The sequence below is a fragment of the Oncorhynchus kisutch genome, linkage group LG9 (assembly GCF_002021735.2).
Source record: "Oncorhynchus kisutch isolate 150728-3 linkage group LG9, Okis_V2, whole genome shotgun sequence".
In the NCBI taxonomy this organism is placed as follows: domain Eukaryota; kingdom Metazoa; phylum Chordata; class Actinopteri; order Salmoniformes; family Salmonidae; genus Oncorhynchus; species Oncorhynchus kisutch.
The window spans coordinates 2,522,161-2,537,622 of record NC_034182.2 but is presented as its reverse complement, the minus strand read 5'-3'; the positions used below and the strand labels follow the sequence as shown (position 1 = coordinate 2,537,622).

Genomic DNA, 15,462 nt, shown 5'->3' with positions numbered 1-15,462 from the left:
AAGTTCTTGACTCTGATCCCCACTGGGGACAGGGTTTGCCATACAGAGAGGGTCCACTATAGGCCCCATTCTGTCATTGTGAGATCAACAACAGCAATGCACAGCTTCATCACCAAGGAGGACAAGGTTGACTGACTGACACAGCGAAAAAAAAACAATCCAAGTTTACAAACTATAGTTGCTATGGAAACACTTCGCTCCTCTAAAGTCGATTGTGTTCAAGTCAGAAGTTTACCCAATCTTTTAAAACACCCCCATAGGGATTTATAAATATGGTGTCCCACTGTGAACTAACATAAGATGGTAGGGATGGCAGCCATAATTGCAAAATACATCTCGACACATGTTTATTTTAGGAAACAAAAGAAGGAAATGGAAACGGATATATTTTTCTTATGAAAAAAACTACCTCAGGACTACAGTAGAAGGACATTTGCTAATAGGTTGATGACCTAGTAGCAAAATTGTACCCTAGTCTTTACATTCCGTTGCCATGATAAGACTCTGAAGAAACAGTGCTATCATTCACCCTATGCAGGCCAGTGTCTATACTAAGGCCAGAGAGTAGAACCATAGAGGTGACAAGTTTGGCCATTTCCATTTCAGCAAAATGACAGATAATTCCATGGCAGCCATGTTATCACCTCCTGGAAGATGGCAAATGATAATCCTGAATTGTCACAATGATCCACTAAAACCCTACATCTGAACACTCTTCAAGAACCGATCATGCAATGCTCAGAGGCAGCAACAGGACATTCAGCATTGTGTCCCAATTCTCCACCCTTTTCCAAAAGTGTGCACTTACTAGCACACTTCCCGACATGGATTTAAAAGCATTGGAATGGTCAAAGCATTGGCTAGAGGGAAATTCCACTGTTTAAAACATGAAGGGTGTTCAAGTCCTCACTTTGAGAATTGGGACTCAAACCAGGGGCTTCTAATCAGGGTTCATTTGGGGTTTAGTGTATACATGTAGTCTTACTTGTACAATGTATGACTGGTCTTGATCCATTCCACATTTGTGATATCTCCTACTACAGCCATAAGGCTTGTTCAGGGGCCTTATGTATCAAGGGTCTCAGAGTAGGAGTGCTGATTTGCATAGGTAGCCTTGCACGAGTCTTGGTACACTCCCTGGACAGGATGCCAGTCTATCGCAGTGCCTTACCCCCAATCTATCTCCTTAATGCTGAGTGCCAAGCGTAGACGCATTGGGTCCCATTTTACAGTCTGGTATAACTCGATCAAACTACCAACCTTCCCATCTCAGGGCGAACACTCTTACCACAAAGCCACTGAGTTGGTTGGGGAGCGCTGATTTAAGGATCAGTTTAATTCTTAATAATAAATCATACATGGACAGGGGGAACCTGATCCTAGATCAGCAGCACTCGTACTCGGACCTGGACCTCACTCTGGCGTCTGTGTTCTTCTTTCTTCTCTTTTAACTTTACACCCAAAAGAGAGGAAGTGTTATTTTCCTGGTCAGGCCAAACTGTGTAACATCTGTGATTGGGGCCTCCCCTGCTCACATAGTCAGTGAGTCACTGGCAGACAACAAGGAAGTGTCTCCTTTTGTAACAGGGAGACTAATCAGACACGACACCCCTCCAAGGTAACTTGTTGCCATTGTGTGTTGAGGTAGACTACCCTGGATCAGTGTAGGGCTGTGACGATATCAGTATTGTGACATTGTTTCCATGGAAAACATGAAGCAGCCCAAACTCTTTGGTCTGTTAAAGTTGATGTATGTAACATATTGTGTTCTATAACTTGGAAAATAAGTGTGACTCTGGGTGACGACATAATGATGTTTGTTTCCAACAATAGGGATGTTTTCCTAAAGAAGTAAAATCTGCCTTGTGTTTTGTTTCCTTGCCACAATAGCAACGAGTATCTCGATACTGGTATTGTCCTGACCCTATATCTGTGTTTGTTTTTTATCTTATAATGGGTTAGGTTAGCGCAAACTAGGGTGACTGATCAGAAATCTGAGTTTTTAATGGCAGAATGGGCAGGGAGATGTGATTATGTCAAATTCTTATCTCATGCGATGCCCTGCATTGTGGTGTTGCTGTCTGGTGTGTATGTGTGTGAACTCCGTTTCAGGGACAGGAGCAGAGAACAGAGTGGTGAGAACACACCCCCGTCTCTAAATACACACCACTCTCATTGTGTTAGAGGTGCTTATTTATAAGGGCATGATTGTGAGATCTGTCTGGGGCTGTGTTTGAGAACTCACACACACTCACCTTGCTCGAGGACAGACCTGCTTGGGCATGACATGCTTATGAGCTTCGCTTTATTAGCCTGCAGTGGTGTTATGAACAGATCAGCATCCTAACATGTGTACCCCACTGTCCCTGTCTCTTTTATAGATCTCTATTAGAGCACTGTCTGTCTCTCTGGGGCTGCTAAAGAGTACAGACCTGAAGCTATGAATAGTGGAATGGACAGGGTCTGTTTGCCAGGATTGTGTGGCTGAGTTCAGACCAGTAACCAGTAGTACAATGCCCTGAGCCCAGAGTTGCCTAAGAGCATTCCAGCACTGTCCGTCTACCGCAAACTGCTATCTGTGGAGAGTAGTCAAGCCCACTGATAGACGGTAGGCTATGTTTAGCCCTCCACCCATGTCATTTAGCCAACACTGAGGATCCTCTCTATTTAGACTTAGAAGAGCCTACCAGTCATCTCCCACATCACCTTGTTACTAACTCTCTCGTTCATCTTATTATGCTCTTGTTCTCTTTTGTTTTCCACGTTCTCTCTTTTTATAGTCATTCAGTTTCACTATTTCCCACATTCTCTCTCTCTCTCTCAATCAACCCCCTCTCTCACTGTCTCTGTATCTCACTGTCTCTGTATCTCACTGTCTCTGTATCTCACTGTCTCTGTATCTCACTGTCTCTGGATCTCACTGTCTCTGGATCTCACTGTCTCTGGATCTCACTGTCTCTGGATCTCACTGTCTCTGGATCTCACTGTCTCTGTGGTAAAGGTCAGTGGAGTCTCATGTCTGTTCTGGGTGCAGCAGGGCTGTAGTGTGTCATGACTCAGGCCCCTCCAGTCTCAGGCTCCTCAGTGCTGCTGTTCACTGGTCATGTGTATTCAGTTACTCCCTGGGTGACCCATCTCTGTCTCTCTGTCTCACTGACTCTGGAAACCTGCATTTCTATGTGCAGCTGACAGCTGTCCAATCCGAGGGGGCCCCTGTATCCCTTGATGTTGGTTCATATAACCCCAGCCGGTCCAGTTCTGGAGCTAGTGGGTGTCTGTGTTTTCTCAACACGCCAGGAGACACACACACACAGCATACTATGCCTATACCCCATGTAGCCTAATGCATTGCTGACTATACCCCACGTAGCCTAACGCATTGCTGACTATACCCCACGTAGCCTAACGCATTGCTGCCTATACCCCACGTAGCCTAACGCATTGCTGCCTATACCCCACGTAGCCTAACGCATTGCTGCCTATACCCCACGTAGCCTAACGCATTGCTGCCTATAACCCACGTAGCCTAACGCATTGCTGCCTATACCCCACGTAGCCTAACGCATTGCTGCCTATACCCCACGTAGCCTAACGCATTGCTGCCTATACCCCACGTAGCCTAACGCATTGCTGCCTATACCCCACGTAGCCTAACGCATTGCTGCCTATACCCCACGTAGCCTAACGCATTGCTGCCTATACCCCACGTAGCCTAACGCATTGCTGCCTATACCCCACGTAGCCTAACGCATTGCTGCCTATACCCCACGTAGCCTAACGCATTGCTGCCTGTACCCCACGTAGCCTAACGCATTGTCCACTGTACACAGTATGCAGTGTATGTCTATGCAGACCTAGATTTGTTCAGTTTATCAGAGGCTATTGGACAATGTTGGAACTTGATGTCTCTGCTGCTGGCATTTGCAGAATTGCACCATGCTTGGTACCCCTGGACTATAATTGTAGTAATATCTGAACATGAAATGACTGTTTGATCACATGTAAACCTAGTTCCCTATTTCCTTCATCAAGAATTGAAACTTGAGCAGTTGGCCGTTTGGCGCGACGTCTTATCTGTGGCCTCGTTTGCAGGTGTTTGAAGACCACCACTCCTAATTCTATTCTCAGGAGGATACACACACAGAGACACACACAAATCCTATACCCTTTACAGACAGACTTTACAGTATGTTGCATGTAAACATTTTTTTTTTAAATAGACATGTTTTTTAGAGCCTAATACATTATTGCCGGGACAAACCTTTTATATCTCCTGTGCACATGCCGGCAAGTTTAGGAGTGGCAGTAGACATGGGCCGATGTGGGTGGTCGTCTATTTGAATAAATCCATTGAATATACACCATTACAAAGCCTACACTGGATTTAGACTACATTATTGCGTGGTAAATGTTTCTGATCAGTGATAGATGAGTAAACAAATAGATGAGCTTACACCACCTCCAATTATTTCCCCAGCCAGAGAATAAACCATATATAGCATACAGGGGGAGATTCAATGATACAAAATCACATTGATTAAGACAAGTCACAGGCTTTAGGTCTGGAGTTGGCCTAGGTTACTAAGCAACTGAAAAGGAAGAGCAAAACAATCTGCTTGTTAAGCTACATAACATGCTGGCAAAATATTCTGATCAGCGATCGTAAATGAGCCAACTAGACAAGATGATCATGAGTAGCACTCACCTCAATTTAGCATTTCACCAGCCTAATTGTAACCTAACCAATATCCAAACGGAGAGTCAGTGAAAAGAAAATCAGACATTTGATGGATGTTATCAATACAAGTCATCACGCTTGTCTCAAAGCAGGGTAAAATGGTCCTGAAATAGTTGAACACACACAGGTAGGCTATTGCTTCAAAGGTATTGTAACAATTGGATGACTTTGGGACTATCAGTAAGCAAACATTTGATGCCTTCAATTGCACTAGCCTATTTTATTCTAATATTTTCGTCATTCAGGGATATTTATTCCCACAGTAATTCTTTATGGATCCATCTGGTTGTGGTTAAGAAAACAGTGCATGCGGTGGGCTATGCGATGAGATGGGTGGAGCGACATGCCTCAAAGTTTACAACTGGCAGGAGGATAGCAGTAACGGGTGCTGCCTAGCAACCATCAAGAGCTTAGGAGCGTAGTGTGTGCCAATACTGCCTCAGCATTACTGCTACATTTCATACTAGGCCGTAGACAGACCTTTACCTTAATCATGACACTGTCGGTTGGCAGAAATAAAAGTAGAGGCTTTGTCGCCGGCAATGACTTTCATATATAAAGAAAAGTCGGCAAAAAGTTGGCGGGAAAACGTCTTGGTTTGAAAGGTGAACTTTCTGTTCCTCTTTCTCTTTATCCCCTCCCTCTGTTTTGTATTTTGTGGCCGGTGTGTGTATGCCTAGTTTCCTAAAGAAGCTGAGTGGACTTCAGACTCTGCGCAGTCTGCCAGGAACAACACTAGGGGCCTAATTCCATTTTTGTTCCTCTCTGAAGTGTGCTCTCTACCCCTGAAGGATTCAAATGAATGAATTGCTTCCATGGTCATGCAAAAGCTTTTATAGTTCTTCAGTTAAAAAACATTTCAATTTGGCTCAATCCATGTAGGCCAATTTCCGTGAGTGTAAGGGGTCTTTCATAAGAGGACAAAACAGAAAAAAATTCTGCTCAAACTGCAGTTCCTCACAATAAAATTACAGCTCTTAATAAAGTTTAAAAGTGAAGATGTCCTCTAGCCCACACTTGAACCAATTCATTGTTTTTCATTCCTTCGGTCTGTAAAAGTAATGGGGTGTGAACTTGTACATGATTAGGATCCCCATTAGCTGTTGCACATGCAGCAGCTACTATTCCTGGGGTCCACATAAAACATGCATGACAGAGTGCAGAAAGAACTGTTATAGACAAGAACAACAACTTATTACATTCATCTAAAAAGTAATATTGTCAAGGCAGCAGGAGACAAAAATAAATACATATATTTACTCACTTCTTACTACAGTGCATTTGGAAAGTATTCAGATCCTTTTCCACATTTTGTTACGCTAGACTTTTAAAATTGATTGAATTCTTTTAAAAAAACAATACCCCATAATGACAAAGCGAAAAAAGCGGTAGATTTCTTTTCTGTGCTAAATTATTCAAAATAAAAGGGCACCTTATTTACATAAGTATTCAGACCCTTTGCTATGAGACTCAGAATTGAGCTCAGGTGCATCCTGTTTCCATTGATCATCATGGAGATGTTTCTACAACTTGATGGAAGTCCACCTGTGGTAAAATCTATTGATCGGATATGATTTGTAAAGGCACACACCTGTCTATATAAGGTCCCACAGTTGACAGTGCATGTCAGAGCAAAAACCAAGCCATGCGGTGGAAGGAATTGTCCGTAGAGCTCTGAGACAGGATTGTTTCGAGACACAGATCTCACAACAGGTAACAAAAAATGTCTGCAGAATTCAAGGTCCCCAAGAACACAGTGGCCTCCATAAATAGAAGAACTTTGGAACCACCAAGACTCTTCCTAGATCTGGCCACCCGGCCAAACTGAGCAATCGGGGGAGAAGGGCCTTGGTCAGGCAGGTGACCAAGAACCCAATGGTCACTCGGACAGAGCTTTGGAGTTCCTCTGTGGAGATGGGAGAGCCTTCCAGAAGGACAACCATCTCTGCAACACGCAACCAATCAGTCCATTAGTCCTAAAGAAATCTCAGACCATGACAAACAAGATTTTTTGGTCTGATGAAACCAAGATGGAACTCTTTGGCCTGAATGCCATGCGTCACATCTGGAGGAAACCAGACACTTATCACCTGGCCAATACCATCCCTATGGGGAAACATGGTGGTAGCAGCATCATGCTGTGGAGATGTTTTTCAGCGGCAGGGACTGGGAGACTAGTCAGGATCGAGGGAAAGATGAATGGAGTAAAGTACAGAGAGATTCTTGATGAAAACCTGCTCCAGACTAGGCCAAAGGTTCACCTTCCTACAGGACAACGACCCTCAGCACAAGTCACAAGTCTCTGAATGTCATTGAATGGACCAGCCAGAGCCTGGACTTGAACCCTATCGAACATCTCTGGAGAAACCTGAAAATACATGTGCAGCGACGCTCCCCATAAACGCAACATGCAACAATTTCAAAGATTTAGTATCGGGTGTGACCACTCAGCATCTCAACCATGCTCAATGGGTGAGTATGTCGGTCATGGAAGAACTGGGACATTTTCAGCTTCCAGGATTGTGTACAGATCCTTGCGACATGGGCCCATGCATTATCATGCTGAAACATGAGGTGATGGCGGCGGATGAATGGCACGACAATGGGTCTCGGGATATCCTCACGGTACCAACATTTTTGAGAAATAAGCTTTTTTTTGTGCAAATGGAACATTTCTGGGATCTTTTATTTCAGCTCGTGAAACATGGGATCACACTTTACATGTAGCGTTTTATATTTTTGTTCAGGCTCTGGTCTTGTCTGTCTTGATTACTGTCCGGTGATATGGTCAGGTTGCAGCAAAGAACAGGCCTAGCAAAGCTGCAACTGGCTCAAAACAGAGCAGCATGCAAATATCAACAACATGCATGATGATTTTTCCTGGTTGAGGCTTGAAGAGAGTGACTACTTCTCTCCTAGTCTTTTTTTAAGAACAATTTGTTTAGAAAATTTCTAACCACTTGTATGATCTATTTGCCTACACTTCAGATAGTGGTGGTTTCTAGTGGGCTATGTCTATGGGTTTCTTCACGGCACCCAAACCAAAAACGTATTTAATGCTTCGATCAGTCATGCAATGTCATCATGGAATGCTCTGCCACCAGGAGATAGTTCAGGCAAATAGCAACTTTAATAATAATACATCTCTCCAAAGCGCATTTCCAAAACAAAAAAACTGAAATGGAGATTGAATGTCTCTTTCAGGGATCACCAACTTAAAAAAAAAAAAAAGATTGAGTGGATAGTCTGTAACATAATTACAAATCATTTGTAGACTGCAAATTGAATGTAAGAAGCCCAAACTGATCTAACATTTCACTGAAACATAATTTTCAAACCTTTCTTACATTTGTATATGATCACAGGTGTTTCTCTATTATGCGTAGGAATAGTTGGAAACAGATTTCCAAAATTAAAATCACTTGGACATTTCCTGCTGTTTTTATTATTTTATGTCCAACAATGAAAATTGATATTTATTAAATATAAAAAAATAAAAAAATAAAAAATAAATAATAATAAAAAAAATAAAACCGCCCCTTGTGCCAAATTCAGTCCGTGTGCCCCAAGTTGGGGAACCCTACTCCGTTTAGTTAATTTAGTTTAGTAAAAGAGAATATATATGTTATTGTTTCTCAGCATTTCTCTCTCCTCTTTCTAAAGATCTCATTTAACCCCTTACACTTGTAGAAATTGGCCTATGTGCATCGGGATGAATTGAAATGTTTTTAGCAGAGGAACTCTAAATTATACACATGACCATGGAAGCAATTGAAAGAACACTTTAGAGATTATGGGGACTTTATCAGACCAAAGTTGAGGACAACAGTTCACCTGACACAAGACTGAATCCAAACTTTACACTGTTAATTTTATGTGCATTTTACATTTTATGCTACTTCTCACAGCATTTGTTGTTAACAAAATCTGAAAATACTCCGGATTCATTCAGTAACAAGAATATTCATTGACATTTTGGAGTAGGTGCAAGATAAGAAAGAACGATTAAGGGTTGAGTTAGAGGTTTAACTGGTGTCGCTAAGTTGCCACACACCTCTCCAAGCTATGCACAGTTCCTATGTAATTTCAATGCACTTTTACTCAAAGATCCTTCAACTATAAGGTGCTTTTTTGAGCTCTCCCAGCTTTGCGTTTGAGGAACTGAAGCAAGTGCTCTTGCAGTTGTTTGTTTGGAACACAGCCATGCGTCCCCAACGTCACACAATTACTGTTTACACAATCCAGAAACGGTCCATTATAAATCGCAATCTGGGTCAGGTTGCCATCATTTGAAAGCTTATTCTACTGCCAACATGGTTAGCTAAGTTATAAAATATGATCTTACAGTGTTAGGCTTTCAAAAGGCACTAAAGTGTAATTTTGGAGTCATGAGTGCATTCATGTGTGTTCTCCACACCTAATTTTCAAACACAGGCACGTTGTGTTCAGGACAACCCAGGGTTTAACGCATGTCACCCTGTTACTGTGGATCAGACACAGGCTCGTTGTGTTCAGGACAACCCAGGGTATAACGCATGTCACCCTGTAACTGTGGATCAGACACAGGCTCGTTGTGTTCAGGACAACCCAGGGTATAATGCATGTCACCCTGTAACTGTGGATCAGACACAGGCTCGTTGTGTTCAGGACAACCCAGGGTATAACGCATGTCACCCTGTAACTGTGGATCAAATATAGCGATCATAAACGTTGACACTGTAAATTCCATGAGTTTGTGCACATTTGGACTGTTTTTTAAAATTATAATCCTCAACGTATCATCTTCCAGAACACATCGACTCCTCTCGTTTTACCGCATTTCCCTCACTCAGACAACAACAAATGTGCAAATCAGTCAAAAACCCATCCAACGCTGTGAACCTGAGCTCTGACATGTAACAGTCACTGGGTTCCAATGTAGGTGCTTAATGAAAACATCTGCCAATTTAAACTCCTATAAGGGTGTGTGTGTGTCTTGTGAGTGTACATAGAGTCAGTGTAGATAGTCAGTCAGGGTAATCATTAATTATTTAGCAGTCTTATGGCTTGGGGGGTAGAAGCTGTCTTGGAACCTGTTGGTCCGTCCGATAACCGATGCTCTGGTACTGTTTGCTGGACGGTAGGAGAGTGAACAGTCTGGCTTGGGTAGCTGAACTCTTTGTCCATTTTTCGGGCCTTCCTCTGCCTGATATAGAGGTCCTGGATGGCAGGGAGCTCAGCCTCAGTGATTTACTGGGCTGTCCACACCACTCTCTAGCGCTTTACGGTCGAGGGTGATGCAGCCAGTCAAGATGCTCTCTATGGTGCAGCTGTAGAACATCCGAGGGCCCATGTCAAGTCTTTTCAGCCTCCTGAGGTGGAAGAGGTGCTGTCGTGACCTCTTCATGACTGTGGGGGTGTGTGTGGACCATGTTAAGTCCTTAGTGATCTGGATGCCATGAATACATCTGACCATGATAACTGACCATCCAATATTGCCACTAGAGTTCAGCTTCCTCAACTTGCTCAATTGTCACACCCTTTATACACAACTCCAGTTGAGGTTTAGGTCTTGAAGAATGTTATGAACCAAATGTTGATAGTTAATCACCCATTCTGATACGGACACTCCTTGTAATAAGAGTCTGTGAGCTCTCACTGGCATTGGGTGCTGACACGTAGAGTGTGGAATCATCAGCATACATAGTAATTCTAGCTTCTTGTAAGACCAGTTTCAACTCATTTGTAGAAATAAAGAGTAACGGCCCAAGGCAACTGCCCTGCGGGACACTGCGCTGGTGTTAGAGAAGTTTCCAAGTTAAATTAAATAAGTAACTTTCCAACCATGTGATGTAAAGCCATAACAAGTTACTTTTTTCAATAACAAATTATGATCAATAACATCAAAGACTGCACTGAAATCTAACCAAATAGCTCCAACTATCATCTTATTATCCATTTATTTTATCCAATCAGTCATCTGAGTGCAGTACAAGTTGAGTGTCCTTCTCTATATGCATGCTGAATCAGCAGTTAACTTGTTCTCTGAAAAATAGCCTTGTATTTGTTCAAACACAATTATCTCCCATCAGTTTACTAAGAACAGGCTGTTAACTGATTGGGTGGTTGTTAGAGCCAGCAAAGGGTGCTTTACTATTTTAGGAGGTGGAATTACTTTAGCGTCCTTCCATGGCAGTGGACACACTCCTTTTAGGGTTTGGTTAAACATATAGCAACCAAGTGCAGACTTTGGAGGGAATGGGGAAAGACAGAATTAGGCCTCTTGTGTCTAAACCTTAACCACTAGGCTACCTGGCACCCTATACAGAGTTCTCTTCCGTTAGGAAGTCTGTTGTTGTAGCCACTAGCCAGCTCTTAGTTTCTGTTAGGTTAGTTAGAAGTATAGTAGCAGTATAGAAATGTAGGCTGTTTACTCAATGAAAGGATTTGCTCCATTTGTATGTTCCATGAAAGGTGTTGAATCGATACAATAATATGCTTTTATAGAAGCCACTGAACAGGCACTGATCAGACATTGTGTGAATGGATCCACCAGGTCCACAAACGGTCCTCTATAAAAAAATAAACTAAAAAATAATTACAAACGGGATTAGCTCAGCTGTAGAATGTTGTGGTCCATTCCATGCCCTGCTGTGTTCCATGGTTGTCATGGCAGCGATTGGTGAGTGATGGACAGCAGCAGCTGAGAGAGGGCAGGAGGGAGAGCAAGCACAGGAAGATCTATGATTCCTCTGGTGGCCCTTTTTCTGATGTGTGTTCAATTCAAACAACTTTTATTTCCTGGGAGGGAGTTTCATATGTTGTAATAGAGAACGGCAGGGTCAGATTCAATGGTCACTGCAGCTCTTCCAGAACCATCTGTACAGGATCACCGCAAGGCTGTGTCATAACAACATAACACAAACATGTAGGGTACAGTATAAAGGACAAGCAGCATTCTGCAATCCCTGTGTGTGTGTGTGTGTGCACACCAAGACTTCAGATTTAAGGAGTTTGATGGATTTGAATGGGAGAGATCAAAATGAGTTGCCTGCTTAGTCCATAATTACTGTCATCTTAGTACTTATTGAACATCATCTCTGGGTCAGCTCCTACAGTCCTCTGTGTACAGGGTGAATAAAACAGGCCAGATGACACAGCCTTGCGGTGATCCTGTACAGATGGTTCTGGAAGAGCTGCAGTGACCATTGAATCTGACCCTGCCGTTCTCTATTTGTCAGGAAGGAGAGGACCCAGAAAATCAAATGTCGAATGACATTCATGTTCTGGAACCTTTGAACCATTTAAGTGAGGCTGTACTGTATCAGAGGCACTAGAGAAATGCACAAATACCATCCTGATGTATGTCTTGGGCTTCTCCAGGTGGTTGTGGGCACGGTACAGTAGGGACAGACTGCAAACTGGAGAGGGTCTGTATAACAGCATACCTCCTTTTGTAGAATCAGCCTTTTCAAAGCTCTTCATCACTAGATGTTGAAGCTACAGGGCTGTAGTCATTGTTGCAGGAGAGGTTGCTCTTTTTAGTTACTGGGCATATGGTGGACGATTTCCATATTGCTGGGATGGAGTGTTCTGCCAGAGAGTGAGGAAAAGCTCACAGAAAACACCTGACAGTTGATATGGTAACCCTTTAGTAGGAGACCACTAATGTTGTCTGGCCCAGGGGCTTATGGTAACCCTTTAGTAGGAGACCACTAATGTTGTCTGGCCCAGGGGCTTATGGTAACCCTTTAGTAGGAGACCACTAATGTTGTCTGGCCCAGGGGCTTATGGTAACCCTTTAGTAGGAGACCACTAATGTTGTCTGGCCCAGGGGCTTATGGTAACCCTTTAGTAGGAGACCACTAATGTTGTCTGGCCCAGGGGCTTATGGTAACCCTTTAGTAGGAGACCACTAATGTTGTCTGGCCCAGGGGCTTATGGTAACCCTTTAGTAGGAGACCACTAATGTTGTCTGGCCCAGGGGCTTATGGTAACCCTTTAGTAGGAGACCACTAATGTTGTCTGGCCCAGGGGCTTATGGTAACCCTTTAGTAGGAGACTAATGTTGTCTGGCCCAGGGGCTTATGGGAACCCTTTAGTAGGAGACCACTAATGTTGTCTGGCCCAGGGGCTTATGGTAACCCTTTAGCAGGAGACCAATGTTGTCTGGCCCAGGGGCTTATGGTAACCCTTTAGTAGGAGACCACTAATGTTGTCTGGCCCAGGGGCTTATGGTAACCCTTTAGCAGGAGACCAATGTTGTCTGGCCCAGGGGCTTATGGTAACCCTTTAGCAGGAGACCAATGTTGTCTGGCCCAGGGGCTTATGGTAACCCTTTAGCAGGAGACCAATGTTGTCTGGCCCAGGGGCTTATGGTAACCCTTTAGCAGGAGACCAATGTTGTCTGGCCCAGGGGCTTATGGTAACCCTTTAGTAGGAGACCAATGTTGTCTGGCCCAGGGGCTTATGGTAACCCTTTAGTAGGAGACTAATGTTGTCTGGCCCAGGGGCTTATGGTAACCCTTTAGTAGGAGACCACTAATGTTGTCTGGCCCAGGGGCTTATGGTAACCCTTTAGCAGGAGACCAATGTTGTCTGGCCCAGGGGCTTATGGTAACCCTTTAGTAGGAGACCAATGTTGTCTGGCCCAGGGGCTTATGGTAACCCTTTAGTAGGAGACCAATGTTGTCTGGCCCAGGGGCTTATGGTAACCCTTTAGTAGGAGACCAATGTTGTCTGGCCCAGGGGCTTATGGTAACCCTTTAGTAGGAGACCAATGTTGTCTGGCCCAGGGGCTTATGGTAACCCTTTAGTAGGAGACCACTAATGTTGTCTGGCCCAGGGGCTTATGGTAACCCTTTAGTAGGAGACCAATGTTGTCTGGCCCAGGGGCTTATGGTAACCCTTTAGTAGGAGACCACTAATGTTGTCTGGCCCAGGGGCTTATGGTAACCCTTTAGTAGGAGACCACTAATGTTGTCTGGCCCAGGGGCTTATGGTAACCCTTTAGTAGGAGACCACTAATGTTGTCTGGCCCAGGGGCTTATGGTAACCCTTTAGTAGGAGACCACTAATGTTTTCTGGCCCAGGGGCTTATGGTAACCCTTTAGTAGGAGACCACTAATGTTGTCTGGCCCAGGGGCTTATGGTAACCCTTTAGTAGGAGACCACTAATGTTGTCTGACAGCACTTGAATATGAGCAGCACTGAAGTGTGTGTGTGTATTAGAAAAGCACAACAGAGAGCATGTGTTGTGAAAGCCACTCTTGTCTGTGGTCCCCCCTCCGGCCACAACAACCCTCTCTCTGTCCTCCAGCCCTAGCTGTGGTTTGGAGGACATGGGCCACTGACCGCCAGGAAACACACACTATCTTACACACAATCATGAAGAGATGGCGAGAGGATGAAGGGCCTACTTGGAAGCTGAAGATAGACCAGAGGATGGAGAGAGCAGCGATTGAGAGAGAGAAATCAGACAGGGGGGTAGAGCAAGAGAGGAGGATGAAGAGGAACAGAGGTCTTTCTGTCAGTGGAGTTCCGCTCCCTTGTCACTCAGCAAACGGAAGCTCCCCACAGTGTGTGCTAAAACGACAGATAAGTCACACACACACTAGGCCCTCTGTGCCACTCTGCACAGAGCTGTGTTGTTGTTTTTCAGGCTGTAAGGTTTTTGAAATGGGTGAACACACTCACCTGCTGTTTAGATTCACACCAGATTACAGATTGCACACACTCTTTGGCTGTGGCCCCAGCTCAGCATTTCTCAGGAGTGTCACAGTGACGGCGTGATAATTACATTGCCTGGGTGTTGTTTGGAGCCTTTTATGGTAACAAGCTTTTACTAGTTGTCTGAGAAAACACAACAACAGAATGATGCTCTGCTCCCAGCTGCCACTTTGTGTCATATGGTTGTAGTGAAACTAAAGTGTGTGTGTGTGTGTGTGTGACGGACTGATTTTAAAGTCAGCCTGTGAAATCTCTTTCTGTCTTCGGGTTTCCTCTCTCACTGTCATACCCTTCATTTACAGGCTTCGTTTTCCTACTCATGGAGAGAAATGAGTAGGCTAGTTGTGTGTCTCTTGTGTGTGTTTGTTCATATGCTACGTAGGCTAGTAGCCCTACTAGGCTGTGCTGCCAGGGGGTCAGAGTATTAAGTCTGCCGCACACAGGGCTCTCTACACGTGGTAGAACACCAGACGCTGTCAGCACATCCCAGTGCCCTTGGAAAGACTGGACAGACAGACAGGACCTAAGGAAAGACCCAGCTAGGGTAGAAAGTAAAACTTTTATTTCATGCAATAAAAATAGCACTTTTTTTTGAAGACCTCAGTGCTGTCCTGTCCCCTGTAGCCAGTCTGTAGAACAGCCAGTCTGTATAAATGCCAGTCTGCTGTGTGTTATGGTGTTGTTGACTGTGTGTTTCAGCCCCTGAGGACTGTGGGTACAGAGGGCAGAAGCCATGTCCGGCTCCTACGATGACTCCATGGTCGACGTCTCCAGTGACAGCTTCTGGGAGGTGAGACAGTAGACAACATACAGTATAACACATACAATTAACAAACATACGTCATTATATGATCTGCACGTAGCTGCACACTCAACTCCCCACCCTGCCACACACACACCCTCTCACCTGCCCCCCCCCCCCCCCCCCCACCACCATAACTCCAAGTATCTCGCCCTCTCTCTCTCCCTTCCTCTCTCTCTCCCAGGTGGGGAACTACAAGCGGACAGTGAGGCGG

General features: G+C 44.3%; 1 protein-coding gene across 5 annotated transcripts in view; it reads left to right on the top strand.

Moving 5' to 3' along the window:
• Positions 1-15,462, top strand: part of LOC109896253 (protein kinase C and casein kinase substrate in neurons protein 2-like) — a 38,683-nt gene that overhangs the window by 1,541 nt on the left and 21,680 nt on the right. For all 5 annotated transcript variants that reach the window (XM_031831482.1, XM_031831481.1, XM_031831484.1 and 2 more), the window contains exons 2-3: positions 15,146-15,236; positions 15,433-15,462. The exon at positions 15,433-15,462 is cut by the window's right edge and continues 127 nt beyond it. In XM_031831482.1, coding sequence (XP_031687342.1) covers positions 15,180-15,236; positions 15,433-15,462 — 87 coding nt within the window. In that variant the 5' untranslated portion in view covers positions 15,146-15,179. The remainder of the gene's footprint in view (positions 1-15,145; positions 15,237-15,432) is intronic.